The sequence below is a fragment of the Oncorhynchus mykiss genome, chromosome 15 (assembly GCF_057628025.1).
Source record: "Oncorhynchus mykiss isolate SJ-2025 chromosome 15, ASM5762802v1, whole genome shotgun sequence".
NCBI lineage: Eukaryota > Metazoa > Chordata > Actinopteri > Salmoniformes > Salmonidae > Oncorhynchus > Oncorhynchus mykiss.
In genome coordinates, this window is record NC_143036.1 from 32,774,828 (window position 1) to 32,789,828 (window position 15,001).

Sequence of the window (15,001 nt, forward strand, 5' to 3'; positions counted from 1 at the left end):
ACAATAATTTTGCTATTGTAGTAATCAGTTACTAAAGATGTATAAGAACTTGATGTCAAGTGATACTGTATTACCTTATGTCTCACTGATTATGGAAATGTACAGGTAACTGACAAAATAATGGAATCACTTGGGAGTAAATGAGGGATACAAAGTACATTGAAAGCAGGTGGTTCCTGAGTTAACTAATCAATTAACATCCCATCATGCTTAGGCTCATATATAAAAATGCTGGGCAGGCCAATATTTTGACTACCACAGCTATGTCCACATAGAATGTGAATGCCCCCATCCACAGGGCTTGAGTGGTCACTGAATGGTTTGGTGAGCATGAACACGATGTAAACCTTATGACATAGCCGTCTCAGTCTCCAGATTTCAGCCCAATTGAGCACTTAACGCCTGAGACATCGCTTTCCACCACCATCAACAAAACACCAAATTACAGAATTTCTAGTGGAATAATGGTGTCGCATCCTTTCAGTAGAGTTCCAGACACTTGTAAAATCTATGCCATTGTCACGCCCTGATCTGTTTCACCTGTCCTTGCGCTTGTCTCTACCCCCCTCCAGGTGTCGCCCATCTTCCCCATTATCCCCTGTGTATTTACACCTGTGTTGCCAGTTTGTCTTGTTTGTTCAAGCCTATCAGCATTTTGTCTCAGCTCCTAGGTTTCCCTAGTTTCTCTTTTTCTCGGCCTCCTGGTGTTTGACCTTTGCCTGTCCTGACCCTGTATCCGCCGGCCTGACCACTGCCTGTCTCTGAGCCTGCCTGCCTGCCATCCTCTACCTTTGCTCCACCTCTGGATTTACCGGCCTCTGCCTGACCTGACCCTGAGCCTGCCTGCCGTCCTGTACCTTGGCCTCTGCTCTGGATTAAAGACCCCGTCTGCCTTGACCTGTCATTTGCCCGCCCCTGTAATTACAATAAACATTGTTACTTCACACAGTCTGCACTTGGGTCTTACCTTGATTCCCGATCGCCATGGTACATTGATGCTGTTCTGGTAAATGGTGGCCCAACTTGTATTAAGACACTTTATGTTGATATTTCCTTTATTTTGTCAATTACTTCTTTCTCAGTCATTTTGAAACTGCAAAAGTGTTTTATTCAAATGTTAAGATTAGCCCATGTCTCTGACTGTTGCTTAGATCTAGCTAAATGACTGAAAGGGACATTCATCAGATGTTTTCAGGCCAAACAATGTCTATGTCCCAGGCCATTAGTTATATACCTCAATGCAAATAAATGTAAAAAAAATAAAGCAACATCTGTTTGGTTAGGGGTATAAAAAAGTTGTATAACTGTACATTTGTATCACTTTCCATTCTTTTGATCGATAAATGTTAATGTTTAGCATGTTTAAATGTATTCTAAAATCATTAAGTATTATAATTATATAGCCTATATAATTATAGGCTGTATATAAACATTCATATTTACACAAATTAAACTGTTGTAATTTTTGGTCCTTGATTGAATATTTGGCAGTCATAAAATAATTATTTTGTTTTCAAAAAACTTTTATTCATCTAAATATGATTTGTTTTTCTGTGCGAGCCACAAGGGCTCATAGGAGCAGGAGCCTATATCCTGTTTCTGTAGCGTGACGCAGCTTGATGTACACCCTCTGGACAGGAGGCTAGTCTATTGCAGGGCCTTACCCCCAATCGATCTCCTTAATGCTTAATGTGTCAAGCAGATATGCATCGGGTCCCACTTTTACAGTCTTTGGTATGACTTTATACGTTGTAATTTGTTTAAAATGACAATCTATTGTCACAAGTATCCCTGTAGGGCTCAGGCTCTTACCTGGTACTGCAATCTTTCCAGCTGTTGGGTGGTTCATCTCCAGTATGAGGCCATTGTTTGCAACCTGAACAAAAATATACAAAAGATGAAGATTAAGAACCATTCACTCTTCTTTATCAACTTATTTCATTAACACTTGGCCATAAGGGCTAAAGAACACTGTCATAAAACAGACATACACTATACAGTATATACAAAAGTATGTGGAAACCGCTTCAAATTAGTGGATTCGGCTATTTCAGTCACACTCGTTGCTGACAGGAGTATAATATCGAGCACGCAGCCATGCAATCTCCATAGACAAACATTCACAGTGGAATGGCCTTACTGAAGAGCTCAGTGACTTTCAACGTGGCACCATCATGCCACCTTTCCAACAAGTAGGTTCATCAAATTTCTGCCCTGTTAGAGCTGCCCCAGTCAATTGGAGCAACAACGGGTCAGCTGTGAAGTGGTAGGCCACGCAAGCTCACAAAACGGGACCGCCAAGTGCTGAAGCGCGTGTAAAAATTGTCTGTCCTCAGTTGCAACACCCATTACCGAGTTCCAAACTGCACCTGGAAGCAACGTCAGCACAAGAAATGTTAGTTGGGCACTTCATGAAATGCGTTTCTATGCCCGAGCGGCCGCACACATGCCTAAGATCACCATGAGCAAAGCCAAGTGCCAGCTGGAGTCGTGTAAAGATCGCCGCCATTGGACTCCGTAGCAGTGGAAACGCATTCTCCGGAGTGAAGAATCACGCTTTACCATCTGGCAGTCCGACAGAAAAGTGCTCAAGGGCTAGATAGTGCTCTAGCCTAGAACCCCCTTCACTGGGGGGGATCTGTAGTCTGTTCTATACACTATGCATTTTAATATCATAAACCTCCTGCACTCGAAACGTCCACATCGCCCACAGTTGAATCAAAAGGCTCCCTATCCGGCCTGTTTAACTAACTTAGGATAATTAGCGCTATACATCAGAGTGTGGGCAAGCTGAAGTCAGACAGTTACATAAGGACGAAGAGTCAGACCACCAGACATGTGTGACACTCTCGGTCTCTCATCGACATGGACTCGCTGACCCTCGGGAGCATATTACCACAGCGACAGCGTCGAGAGAGTGCGCCTCTCCGTCATGTTATATTTAGAGGCTGCATGGTGGTGATTCACGTCTGGCCTACCTGGTTAAATAAAGGTGAGAAAAAAAAAAACTCATGGGTAATGAGCTAGAGTTGGGTTTGCGTCAGTCTGCCCAGACGTGAGTCTCTGTCTCTGTCTACTCCTTTCCCATTGGTATCTGCGTTCTTCATGTCGAGGGAGGTCATGCACACAAGAGCACACTTACGGCGCGTTTACATGGTACGGGGTAGACAGCAAAATGGATGTCCTTTCACACCGAGCCACAAATGCCGTTGTGGCTCGCTGTGAATGACGTCAGCCACGGTAGACGGGGCTTCCCGTCAAAGTTATAATATTTTAAACTTTTACTGTCTGCCGTAGCATTGCTTTTGTACCGAAATCACCATAGCAACACATACAGTTATGCTGGCTTGATGGTTCTTTCTTGCTTTCTTGTCCAGTTATGCCGACTGGTCGTTATGCGGATTAGACATTGATTGCACAGCATTAGAGTCACACACACAACTGACACTGCAGCAACTATGTGTGTTCACCACCAGCCATAGTTCAGCGTAAGTTTGCTGATGCTTTGGATGCCAGGGTTGTGGAGTTAACAGAATGCCAGCTTATTGCACTTAAAATAAAAAAATACTCATAGCCCTTGCACAGAGAATGAACATAAATTTGACACAATTCTTAATTTGTTTTTCAGTCAACAGCAGCTTTACCACTTGGTTTGCTATATGACACTGAAGGATGGGGCTGGAGAAATGTAACCATTCTCAAATGCATAGCAGGAGCTATGGATACAAGGATTGACAGTCCACAAGATCAACATGATCAAGTTATATAATTCATTGAAATTACAGTAAATATTGCCAATTGCACCTTTAATATGCAGTCTCTTCTTGTTGCACATTGAAACCATGGGTTTGATTAGTACGACTCCAAATGCTTTCTTGAAGCTCAAGGGGGCAATAGTTTATTCTGAAGACCTGTTTGCCAAGTTTGATTGAACAGGGTTCCAATTATCGCACTGTTCTCGCACACAAGGGTGTTATGTATTTGTCTTCAGGCACAGTTTATGCATCATTGATGACTCTCTCTCTATTCATTTTTTGACTCGCTTACACTCGCTTGTTGGTTCTTGAAATGCAAATGCTTCCAGACCGCCATAGTCTACGGCACATTTAATACATGAGTGAGACCGAGAGAGAGAGAGATTGAAGGAGATTTTTATGGAGTACTAACTGGTAGATATCTCTGGCCTTGTACTATTTTTATGTATAACAATGGATCTCCCGGTCTCACTTTTCAGGTAAGAATAAGTCCCTTATAAGCAAGTGAGGCCGATGTGTGAAGCAGGCTTGAAAACAGCAGCCTGGTCCCCACTCACAGAGGTCATGACAGGCTAACTTTATGTACACTATCGTTCAAAAGTTTGGGGTCACTTAGAAATGTCCTTGTTTTGGAAAGAAAAGCACGTTTTGTGTCCATTAAAATAACATCAAATTGATCAGAAATACAGTGTAGACATTGTTAATGTTGTGAATGACTATTGCAGCCTGAAATGGCAGATTTTTTATGGAATATCTACATAGGCGTACAGAGGCCCATTATCTGCAACCATCTCTCCTGTGTTCCAATGTGACGTTGTGTTAGCTAATCCAAGTTTATCATTTTAAAAAGGCTAATTGATCATTAGAAAACACTTTTGCAATTATGTTAGCACAGCTAAAAACTGATGTCATGATTAAAAAAGCAATAAAACTGGCATTCTTTAGACTAGTTGAGTATCTGAAGCATCAGCATATGTGGGTTCAATTAAAGGCTAAAAATGGCCAGAAACAAAACAAAGCTTTCTTCTGAAACTCGTCAGTTTATTCTTGTTCTGAGAAATGGCTATTCCATGCAAAAAATTGCCAAGAAACTGAAGATCTCGTACAATGCTGTGTACTACTCCCTTCACAGAACAGCACAAACTGACTCTAACCAGAATAGAAAGAGGAGTAGGAGGCCCCGGTGCACAACTGTGCAAGAGGACAAGTACATTAGAGTGTCTAGTTTGAGAAACAGACGCCCCACAAGTCCTCAACTGGCAGCTTCATTAAATAGTACCCGCAAAACACCAGTCTCAACATCAACAGTGAAGAGGAGACTCCGGGATGCTGACCTTCTAGGCAGAGTTGCAAATAAAAAGCCATATCTCAGACTGGTCAATAAAGAGAAAATATTAAGATGGGCAAGAGAACACAGACACTGGACAGAGGAACTCTGCCTAGAAGGCCAGCATCCTGTAGTTGCCTCTTCACTGTTGACGTTGAGACTGGTATTTTGCGGGTACTATTTAATGAAGCTGCCAGTTGGTGGTTCTTGATAATGGGCCTTTGTACGCCTATGTAGATATACCATAAAAAATCTGCCGTTTCCAGCTGCAATAGTCATTCACAACATTCACAATGTCTACACTGAATTTCTGATCAATTTTATGTTACTTTAATGGACCAAAAATTGGCTTTTCTTTCAAAAACAAGGACATTTCTAAGTGACCCCAAACTTTTGAACGGAAGTGTATATCTAATTTTAGGCAGTTTACTCTTCCAACTGCTGCTACACAAAAAAGTTATTCTGGCTCTGAATTTTCATTTGAGGCCCATAACCCCATTAATCCCAATATGTAGGACAATGATTAAAGACGAGAATTCCTTACTCAAAGGACAGAATGATGAGTCTCTCCCTTAAGACGAATGGTGGAATGGTGTGTACTTCCTTTAACAGGGGGAGCCATGACCGTAGCTCTGTCCATCTCGCATTTTCCCCTGCAAATGGCAGGTCTATGAGACAGCCATGAAAGACGATGGCTTTTCCTTCCCAGTCTCTAATCCACCCTGACCTTGAACAAGAGCAAGATGACCTGATAGAGTTCAGATTCTCCAGGAATATTGGCCTGCCTCATATCTCACTCTTGTTTGTTTCATTCAGTAAGAAACATGGTTGACCTTGTGGTTGACAGCTACCTGGAGAAGGCTGGAGTTGACTATGGGACTGATTCAATAAAACCTGCCATCTTTGTTAACAAATTCTGTCTCACATGGAAACTAAAATAAATTAAGCATCCAACTTTGAGAGGAAACCATCTGTTATTTTGACAGTACCCAGAACCTTCCCATTTGACCCCAGGATAAGGCGTGTGAAACATTGATTGTTTGATTGAATTGAGCCCAGAGTTGGACTTCTACCTTATAAACTTATCCAGCAACTTCATAAAAATGTGGAAATAAGATTTGCAGTCTGAAATGAAAACGACATATGAATGGCCAGGTGGCCACATGCTCAACAGAACTTTTGTACTGCTCTTCCAAAGACCTCAATGAAAATGTTTGGTACTTTTTATTGGTTTGTATGAATCACGTCATGAATCATAATATTGCAGTAAATATGGGGTAGCCTGGCCTGAGACCAAAAGCCAGGTCCAGCAACTGTGTCAACCCTACATGTTCGTCTTTATGCCAAGAGATCTGAACTTCTTGAGAAATGTTCTACAATATTGTATAGGATAAACACTTGACACAGCGCCATCATGGCGTGTTGTAATAATGGATGGGAAAACTGTTTAGAGAACGAAAGATAAAACGGTAGCTTAAAAAACCTTATCATCCTCCAAACAGTAATCCAAGACAGTCAATCTCCTAAATACATGATTAAGTGAGGGAGCGATAGGAAAATAAAAATTTCAATTCCCAGCTTATCCATATGCTGATATTGAACTTGACAGCTGAACCCCTCCTTACAAGGATTTGACAGATAATCAAAAACACAATTGTGGAAATGAAAAGGTGGTACATGAGCGCCACATGCATCTCCCATTTCCCCCGATGCACACTTGAAACAGGGTTCACTTTATGCCTGTGCCAGCAGGCAGTAAAAGCCCTGTTAATTTATGTGTCTCTCATTTTTCATTTTATTTATGTGCCTCCTTTCATCGAACCAGGCCTCACTGTCTCCTCTACTGCCACACTCTTCGCAAGTATCTGCTTGGGAAGCTCTGTGGTTACATGAGAGGGGAAAACATTGATCGAATGCTTTAGTTTAAACATAATAATTACACACATATATATATGATTGTTTTGTGCATTCAAATATGTTATTTTCCCAACATAAACAGTACCAGTCAAAAGTTTAGACACACCTACTCATGCAAGGGTTTTTCTTTATTTTTACTATTTTCTACATTGTAGAATAATAGTGAATACATCAAACCTATGAAATTAAACATATGGAATCATGTAGTAACCAACAAAGTGTTAAAAAAAATAAAAATATATTTAATATTTGAAATTATTCAAAGTAGCCACCTTTTTCATTGATGACAGCTTTGCACACTCTTGGAATTCTCTCAACCAGCTTCATGAGGTACTCACCTGGAAAGCATTTCAATTAACAGGTGCGCCTTGTTAAAAGTTAATTTGTGAAATTTCTTTCCTTCTTCTTCTACTTGTTAAAAGACCAAGTCCATATTCTGGCAAGAACAGCTGCTCAAACAACCAAAGAGAAATGACGGTCCATCATTACTTTAAGACACGAAGGTCAGTCAATCTGGAAAATGTCAAGAACCAAAAACCATCAAGCGCTCTAATAAAACTGGCTCTCATGAGGACCGCCACAGAAAAGGAAGACCCAGAGTTACCTCTGCTGCGGAGGATAAGTTCATTAGAGGGACCAGCCTCAGAAATTGCAGAACAAATAAATGCTTCAAAGAGTTCAAGTAACAGACATATTACAACATCAACTGTTCAGAGGAGACTGCATGAATCAGGCATTCAAAAACCCACCAGCAAACACAAATAAGACACAAATAATAAGAAGAGACTTGCTTGGGCTAAGAAACACGAGCAATGGACATTAGACCGGTGGAAATCTGTCCTTTGGTTTGATGAGTCCAAATTTTAGATTTTTTGTTCCAACAGACGTGCCTTTATGAAACGCAGAGTAGGTGAACGAATGATCTCAGCATGTGTGGTTCCCACCGTGAAGCATGGAGGAGGAGGTGTAATGGTTTGGGGGTGCTTTGCTGGTGGAACTGTCTGATTAATATAGAATTCAAGGCACAATTAACCAGCATGGCTACCACAGCATTTTGCAGCGATACGCAATGGAGGAAACAGCAGAGGGAGCACCCCACACCCACATCGACGGGACAGTAGTGGTCCACCCACACCCACACAGACAGCGTGGTGAAGAAGGCGCAGCAGCGCCTCTTCAACCTCAGGAGGCTGAAGAAATTTGGCTTGTCACCAAAAGCACTCACAAACTTTTACAGACACACAATCGAGAGTATCCTGTTTGGGCTTTATCACCGCCTGGTACGGAAACTGCTCCGCCCACAACCGTAAGGCTCTACAGAGGGTAGTGAGGTCTGCACAACGCATCACTGGGGCCAAACTACCTGCCCTCCAGGACACCTACACCACCCGATGTCACAGGAAGGCCATAAAGATCATCAAGGACAACAACCACCCGACCCACTGCCTGTTCACCCGGCTATCATCCAGAAGGCGAGGTCAGTACAGGTGCATCAGAGCAGGGACAGAGAGACTGAAAAACAGCTTCTATCTCAAGGCCAGCAGACTGTTAAACAGCCACCACTAACATTGAGTGGCTGCTGCCAACATACTGACTCAACTCCAGCCACTTTAATATTGGATAAATTGAAGTAAAAAATTTATCACTAGCCACTTTAAACAATGCCACTTAATATAATGTTTACATACCCTACATTACTCATCTCATATGTATATACCGTACTCTATACCATCTACTGCATCTTGCCATCTTTATGTAATACATGTATCACTAGCCACTTTAAACAATGCCACTTTTAAATCTTTACATACCCAACATTACTCATCTCATATGTATGTACTGTACTCAATACCATCTACTGCATCTTGCCTATGCCGTTCTGTACCAACACTCATTTATATAACTGTATGTATCTATTTATACATCTCCCTTTACACTTGTGTTTATAAGGTAATTGTTGTGAAAATGTTAGGTTAGATTACGCGTTGGTTATTACTGCATTGTCGGAACTAGAAGCACAAGCATTTCGCTACACTTGCATTAACATCTGCTAACCATGTGTATGTGACAAATAACTTTTGATTTGATTTGAGTGCTGCATCAGATGACCTGGTCTCCACAATCACCCAACCTCAACCCAATTGAGATGCTTTGAGGTGAGTTGGACTGCAGACTGAAGGAAAAGCAGCCAACAAGTGCTAAGCATATGTGGGAACTCATTCAAGACTGTTGGAAAAGCATTCCAGGTGAAGCTGTTTGAAAGAATGCCAAGAGTGTGCAAAGCTGTCATCAAGGCATCATTTTCGTCCCTCATGATGCCATCTATTTTGTGAAGTGAACCAGTCCCTCCTGCAGAAAAGCACCCCCACACCATGATGCTGCCACCCCCGTGCTTCACAGTTGGGATGGTGTTCTTCGGCTTGCAAGCCTCCCCCTTTTTCCTCCAAACATAAGGATGGTCATTATGGCCAAACAGTTCTATTTATGTTTCATTAGACCAGAGGACATTTCTCCAAAAAGTACGATCTCTGTTCCCATGTGCAGTTGCAAACCATAGTCTGGCATTTTATGGCGGGTTTTGAGCAGTGGCTCAAAACCCGCCAGGTTATGTCAATATAGGACTCGTTTTAATGTTGATATAGATACTTTTGTACCTGTTTCCTCCAGCATCTTCACAAGGTCCTTTGCTGTTGTTCTGGGATTGATTTGCACTTTTCGCACCAAAGTACGTTAATCTCTAGGAAACAAAACGCGTCTCCTTCCTGAGCGGTGTGACAGCTGCATGGTCCCATGGTGTTTATACTTGCGAACTATTCTTTGTACAGAGGAAGGTGGCTTCTTCAGGCGTTTTTGAAATGGCTCCCAAGGCTGAACCAGTCTTGTGGAGGTCTACAATGTTTTTCTCAGGTCTTGGCTGAGTTCTTTTGATTTTCCCATGATGTCAAGCAGAGGCACTGAGTTTGAAGTTAGGCCTTGAAATACATCCACAGGTACACCTCCAATTGATTCAAATGATGTCAATTAGCTCATCAGAGGATTCTAAAGCCATGAGATAATTTCTGGAATTTTCCGAGCTGTTTAAAGGCACAGTCAACTTAGTGTATGTAAACTTCTGACCCACTGGAATTTTGATACAGTTTATTATAAGTGAAATAATCATTCTGTAAACAATTGTTGGAAAAATTATTTGTGTCATGCACAAAGTAGATGTCCTAACCGACTTGCCAAAACTATAGTTTGTTAACAAGAAGTGATTGAAAAACGAGTTTTAGTGACTCCAACCTAAGTGTGTCACGTTCTGACCATAGTTCTTTTGTTTTTTCATCATCCATTAAAATGATGCATTCACACCACGCTGCGCTTTGGTCTTCTTACGGCGATCGTGACAGAATCACCCACCACAACAGGACCAAGCGGCGTGGTGACAGGCAGCGGCAGCAGGAGCAGGGCAAGGAGGAATGGACATGGGAGGACGAGTTGGACGGTAAAGGTCCCTGGTCACAGCCAGGAGAATATCGCCACCCCAAGGAGGAGCTGGAGGCAGCGAAGGTGGAGAGGCGCTGGTATGAGGAGGCAGCACGGCGGCACGGATGGAAGCCCGAGAGTCAGCCCCAAAATTAACCAGATTAACCACATTAATCTTAATGTTAGAGGCCCGTAAAAGCCTGTCATTGGGGGGGAAATTCTGCTGTAGTGCTTTGCGTTACTAGAGTTTTATCTATACTGAACAAAAATATAAACACAACATATAAAGTGTTGGTCCCATGTTTCATGAGCTGAAATAAAATATCACAGAAATGTTCCATACGCACAAAAAGCGTATTTCTCTCAAATTTTGTGGACAAATGTCTTTAAATCCATTGTTTGTGAGCATTTCTCCATTGCCAAGATAATCCATCCACCAGACAGGTGTGGCACAACAATAAGCTGATTATACAGCATGATCATTAAACAGTTGCACCTTGTGCTGGGGACAATAACAGGCTCTCTAAAATGTGCAGTTTTGTCACACAACACAATGTCACAGATATCTCAAGTTTTGAGGGAGCGTGAAATTGGCATGCAGGAATTTCATCTAGAGCTGTTGCCAGAGAATTGATTGTTCATTTCTCTACCACAAGTCGCCGTCAACGTCATTTTAGAGAATTTGGCAGTATGTCCAACCGGCCTAATAACCTTCCGACCACATGTAACCACGCCAGCCCACATCATCTGAGACAAGCCACCCAGACAGTTGATGAAACTGAGGAGTATTTCTGTCTGTAATGAAGCCCTTTTGTGGGGAAAAATAAGTGTTGATTGGCTGGGCCTGGCTTCCCAGTGGGTGGGCCTATGCCCTCCAAGGCCGATCCAAGGCCGACCCATGGCTAAACCCCTGCCCAGTCATGTGAAAACCATAGACTAGGGCCGAAGGAATTTATTTAAATTCACTGATTTACTTACAGTGGGACAAAAAAGTATTTAGTCAGCCACCAATTGTGCAAGTTCTCCCACTTAAAAAGATGAGAGAGGCCTGTAATTTTCATCATAGGTACACTTCAACTATGACGGACAAAATGAGAAAAATAAATCCAGAAAATCACATTGTAGGTTTTTTAATGAATTTATTTGCAAATTATGGTGGAAAATAAGTATTTGGTTAATAACAAAAGTGTATCTCAAAACTTTGTTATATACCATTTGTTGGCACTGACAGAGGTCAAACGTTTTCTGTAAGTCTTCACAAGGTTTTCACACACTGTTGCTGGTATTTTGGCCCATTCCTCCATGCAGATCTCCTCTAGAGCAGTGCTGTTTTGGGGCTGTTGCTGGGCAACACAGACTTTCAACTCCCTCCAAAGATTTTCTATGGGGTTGAGATCTGGAGACTGGCTAGGCCACTCCAGGACCTTGAAATGCTTCTTACGAAGCCACTCCTTCATTGCCCGGGCGGTGTGTTTGGGATCATTGTCATGCTGAAAGACCCAGCCACGTTTCATCTTCAATGCCCTTGCTGTTGGAAGGTTTTCACTCAAAATCTCATGATACATGGCCCCATTCATTCTTTCCTTTACACGGATCAGTTGTCCTGGTCCCTTGGCAGAAAAACAGCCCCAAAGCATGATGTTTCCACCCCCATGCTTCACAGTAGGTATGGTGTTCTTTGGATGCAACTCAGCATTCTTTGTCCTCCAAACACGACGAGTTGAGTTTTTACCAAAAAGTTATATTCTGGTTTCATCTGACCATATGACATTCTCCCAATCTTCTTCTGGATCATCCAAATGCTCTCTGGCAAACTTCAAACGGGCCTGGACATGTACTGGCTTAAGCAGGGGGACACGTCTGGCACTGCAGGATTTGAGTGCCTGGCGGCGTAGTATGTTACTGATGGTAGGCTTTGTTACTTTGGTCCCTGCTCTCTGCAGGTCATTCACTAGGCCCCCCCGTGTGGTTCTGGGATTTTTGCTCACCATTCTTGTGATAATTTTGACCCCACGGGGTGAGATCTTGCGTGGAGCCCCAGATCGAGGGAGATTATCAGTGGTCTTGTATGTCTTCCATTTCCTAATAATTGCTCCCACAGTTGATTTCTTCAAACCAAGCTGCATACCTATTACAGATTCGGTCTTCCCAGCCTGGTGCAGGTCTACCATTTTGTTTCTGGTGTCCTTTGACATCTCTTTGGTCTTGGCCATAGTGGAGTTTGGAGTGTGACTGTTTGAGGTTGTGGACAGGTGTCTTTTATACTGATAACAAGTTCAAACAGGTGCCATTCGTACAGGTAACGAGTGGAGGACAGAGGAGCCTCGTAAAGAAGAAGTTACAGGTCTGTGAGAGCCAGAAATCTTGCTTGTTTGTAGGTGACCAAATACTTATTTTCCACCATAATTTGCAAATAAATTCATTAAAAATCTAACAATGTGATTTTTCCTAATTTTGTCTGTCATAGTTGAAGTGTACCTATGAAAATTGCAGGCCTCTCTCATCTTTTTAAGTGGGAGATCTTGCACAATTGGTGGCTGACTAAATACTTTTTTGCCCCACTGTATATGACCTGTTATTCAGTAAAACAAATTGAAATTATTGCATGTATCAGTAAAATGTATGTTTAGTATAGTAATTATTATTTTTAAATAATTAAATCCATGTACAGTAATATTATCCACTTGGACACCAGGCATTGTTTCCAGACAAATTGTCAGACATTTGTGTCACCATGGTTGTTGAGTTATTAAATATTGACAAAAAAATGTCCTACATGCTATAGTGGCAATTAAATAATTGACCAAACAAGCTTTAAGTGGAGTTTGCAATTACGTAGATTGTGTGTTTGTAACGTTCGTCGTCTTCCTCTGATGAGGAGTAAGAGAGATCGGACCAATTTGCAGCGTGGTAAGTGTCCATTTTAATCAGACAAACTGAACACTTCAAAAATACAAAATAACAAAGTGAACCAAACAAAACGGTCCTGTGTGGTAACAAACACTAACACGGAAAATAATCACCCACAACTCAAAAGTGAAACCAGGCTACCTAAATATGGTTCTCAATCAGGGACAACGATAAACAGCTGCCTCTGATTGAGAACCATACCAGGCCAAACACAGAAATCCCAAAAAATAGAAAAAGGAACATAGACAAACCACCCAACTCACGCCCTGACCATACTAAAACAAAGGCATAATAGAAGAACTAAGGTCAGAACGTGACAGTGTTATTAAGTCATTATGTTTTTAAGTGATAATGCCCGAGAAGCCGGTGTTTGGAGGATATATAGTCGGGTGTTGTACGGCAAACCGTGCCAATATATCCTCCAAACACCGGCTTCGAGGGGATCAAAATTGAAGTACATAACAAATGAATAACACATAATCTACTTAAACAAAGTTGTCCACAATATTTGAAAGAAATAAGCTTTTTGTTCGTATGGAATATTTCTGGGATCTACAACGGGTTAAAAACATATTAAAATAATGATTTACATATTTTCATAAAAAAATTATTCATAGTAATTAATCTTTCCACAAAATATAGTCCTGACACAAATCTAGGGTTGCTACCTAAGCTGGTTGGTTGTTTGTTCAATCAGTTCGGTTGCCAGAGACATGACCCAGTCTTTTCATTCTGTATATATGGACGCAACCCAGTCGTTCATTCTAAATGTTCCATTGCCATACTGGCTGACAACATTCATATCCCTTGCTTGCTAGCCAACTACAGCTAACTTACAGTCACGTCAAACACTGCAGCCAGAATAACAGCAAAGTAGCTGTATTTGCGTTTTTTTTAAAGCTATTTTCAAATTACATTTATTTGGATCCATAACAATGAGCTACAATTTCGCCTGCCATAGAAAGTGTGTTCTCTCGTCAGGACACTGTTTTTCAGAGGAGCTAGCCAACAACACAGCTGACGCGATCACTTCAAACTGAAGCTGGAAAGACAGCAAACTAGCTGCACTTTGTTTGTTTACTTGTTTTCTATTGATAGTTTTTTGTATATATCCATACAAATTATGCTGATTCATGATTTCAACTGGCTGAGAAAAGTTGCTTTCCTGTCTGTCTCATTCCGACCCCCGACATGTTCATTACTATGGGACAGCTTGAGATCGAATTTGAATATTGAAACAATGTTGAAAATGTCAGAGAGACTGACAGCAAGGTTTACACAAATCTCCACTGTTGAAAACGAAATGTTAGTCAAAAATAAATGTGAGATAATGTCTAGATTTTAATAGTGGAGTTCAATTTTATAAATTGCCTGGCTGGGCTGATGAGACAGTGGATTGCGCAGTCAGATGGAACAGATGAAATAGACATTTCAATGTCATAGATTTAGCCGGTGGTAACTTGTGGAATAGACACCGGCTGGAATGTGGTTTTAACCAACCATTGCATAACTTTAAATAAATTGTTACCACAAGGGTGAAATGAGATGACACTGCCAATGCAAAGGAGCAGGTTACATCTAAAATGTCACAGAGCATCTCCAACAGCTGGAGTGATAAGTCCAGTGA

The 15,001-nt window shown here is 41.6% G+C and overlaps 1 protein-coding gene across 3 annotated transcripts in view; it reads right to left on the reverse strand.

The window, feature by feature from the left end:
* Window positions 1-15,001, reverse strand: part of sugct (succinyl-CoA:glutarate-CoA transferase) — a 162,176-nt gene that overhangs the window by 21,237 nt on the left and 125,938 nt on the right. For all 3 annotated transcript variants that reach the window (XM_021563085.3, XM_021563086.3, XM_021563087.3), the window contains one exon: window positions 1,813-1,876. In XM_021563085.3, the coding sequence (XP_021418760.1) occupies window positions 1,813-1,876 (64 nt within the window). The remainder of the gene's footprint in view (window positions 1-1,812; window positions 1,877-15,001) is intronic.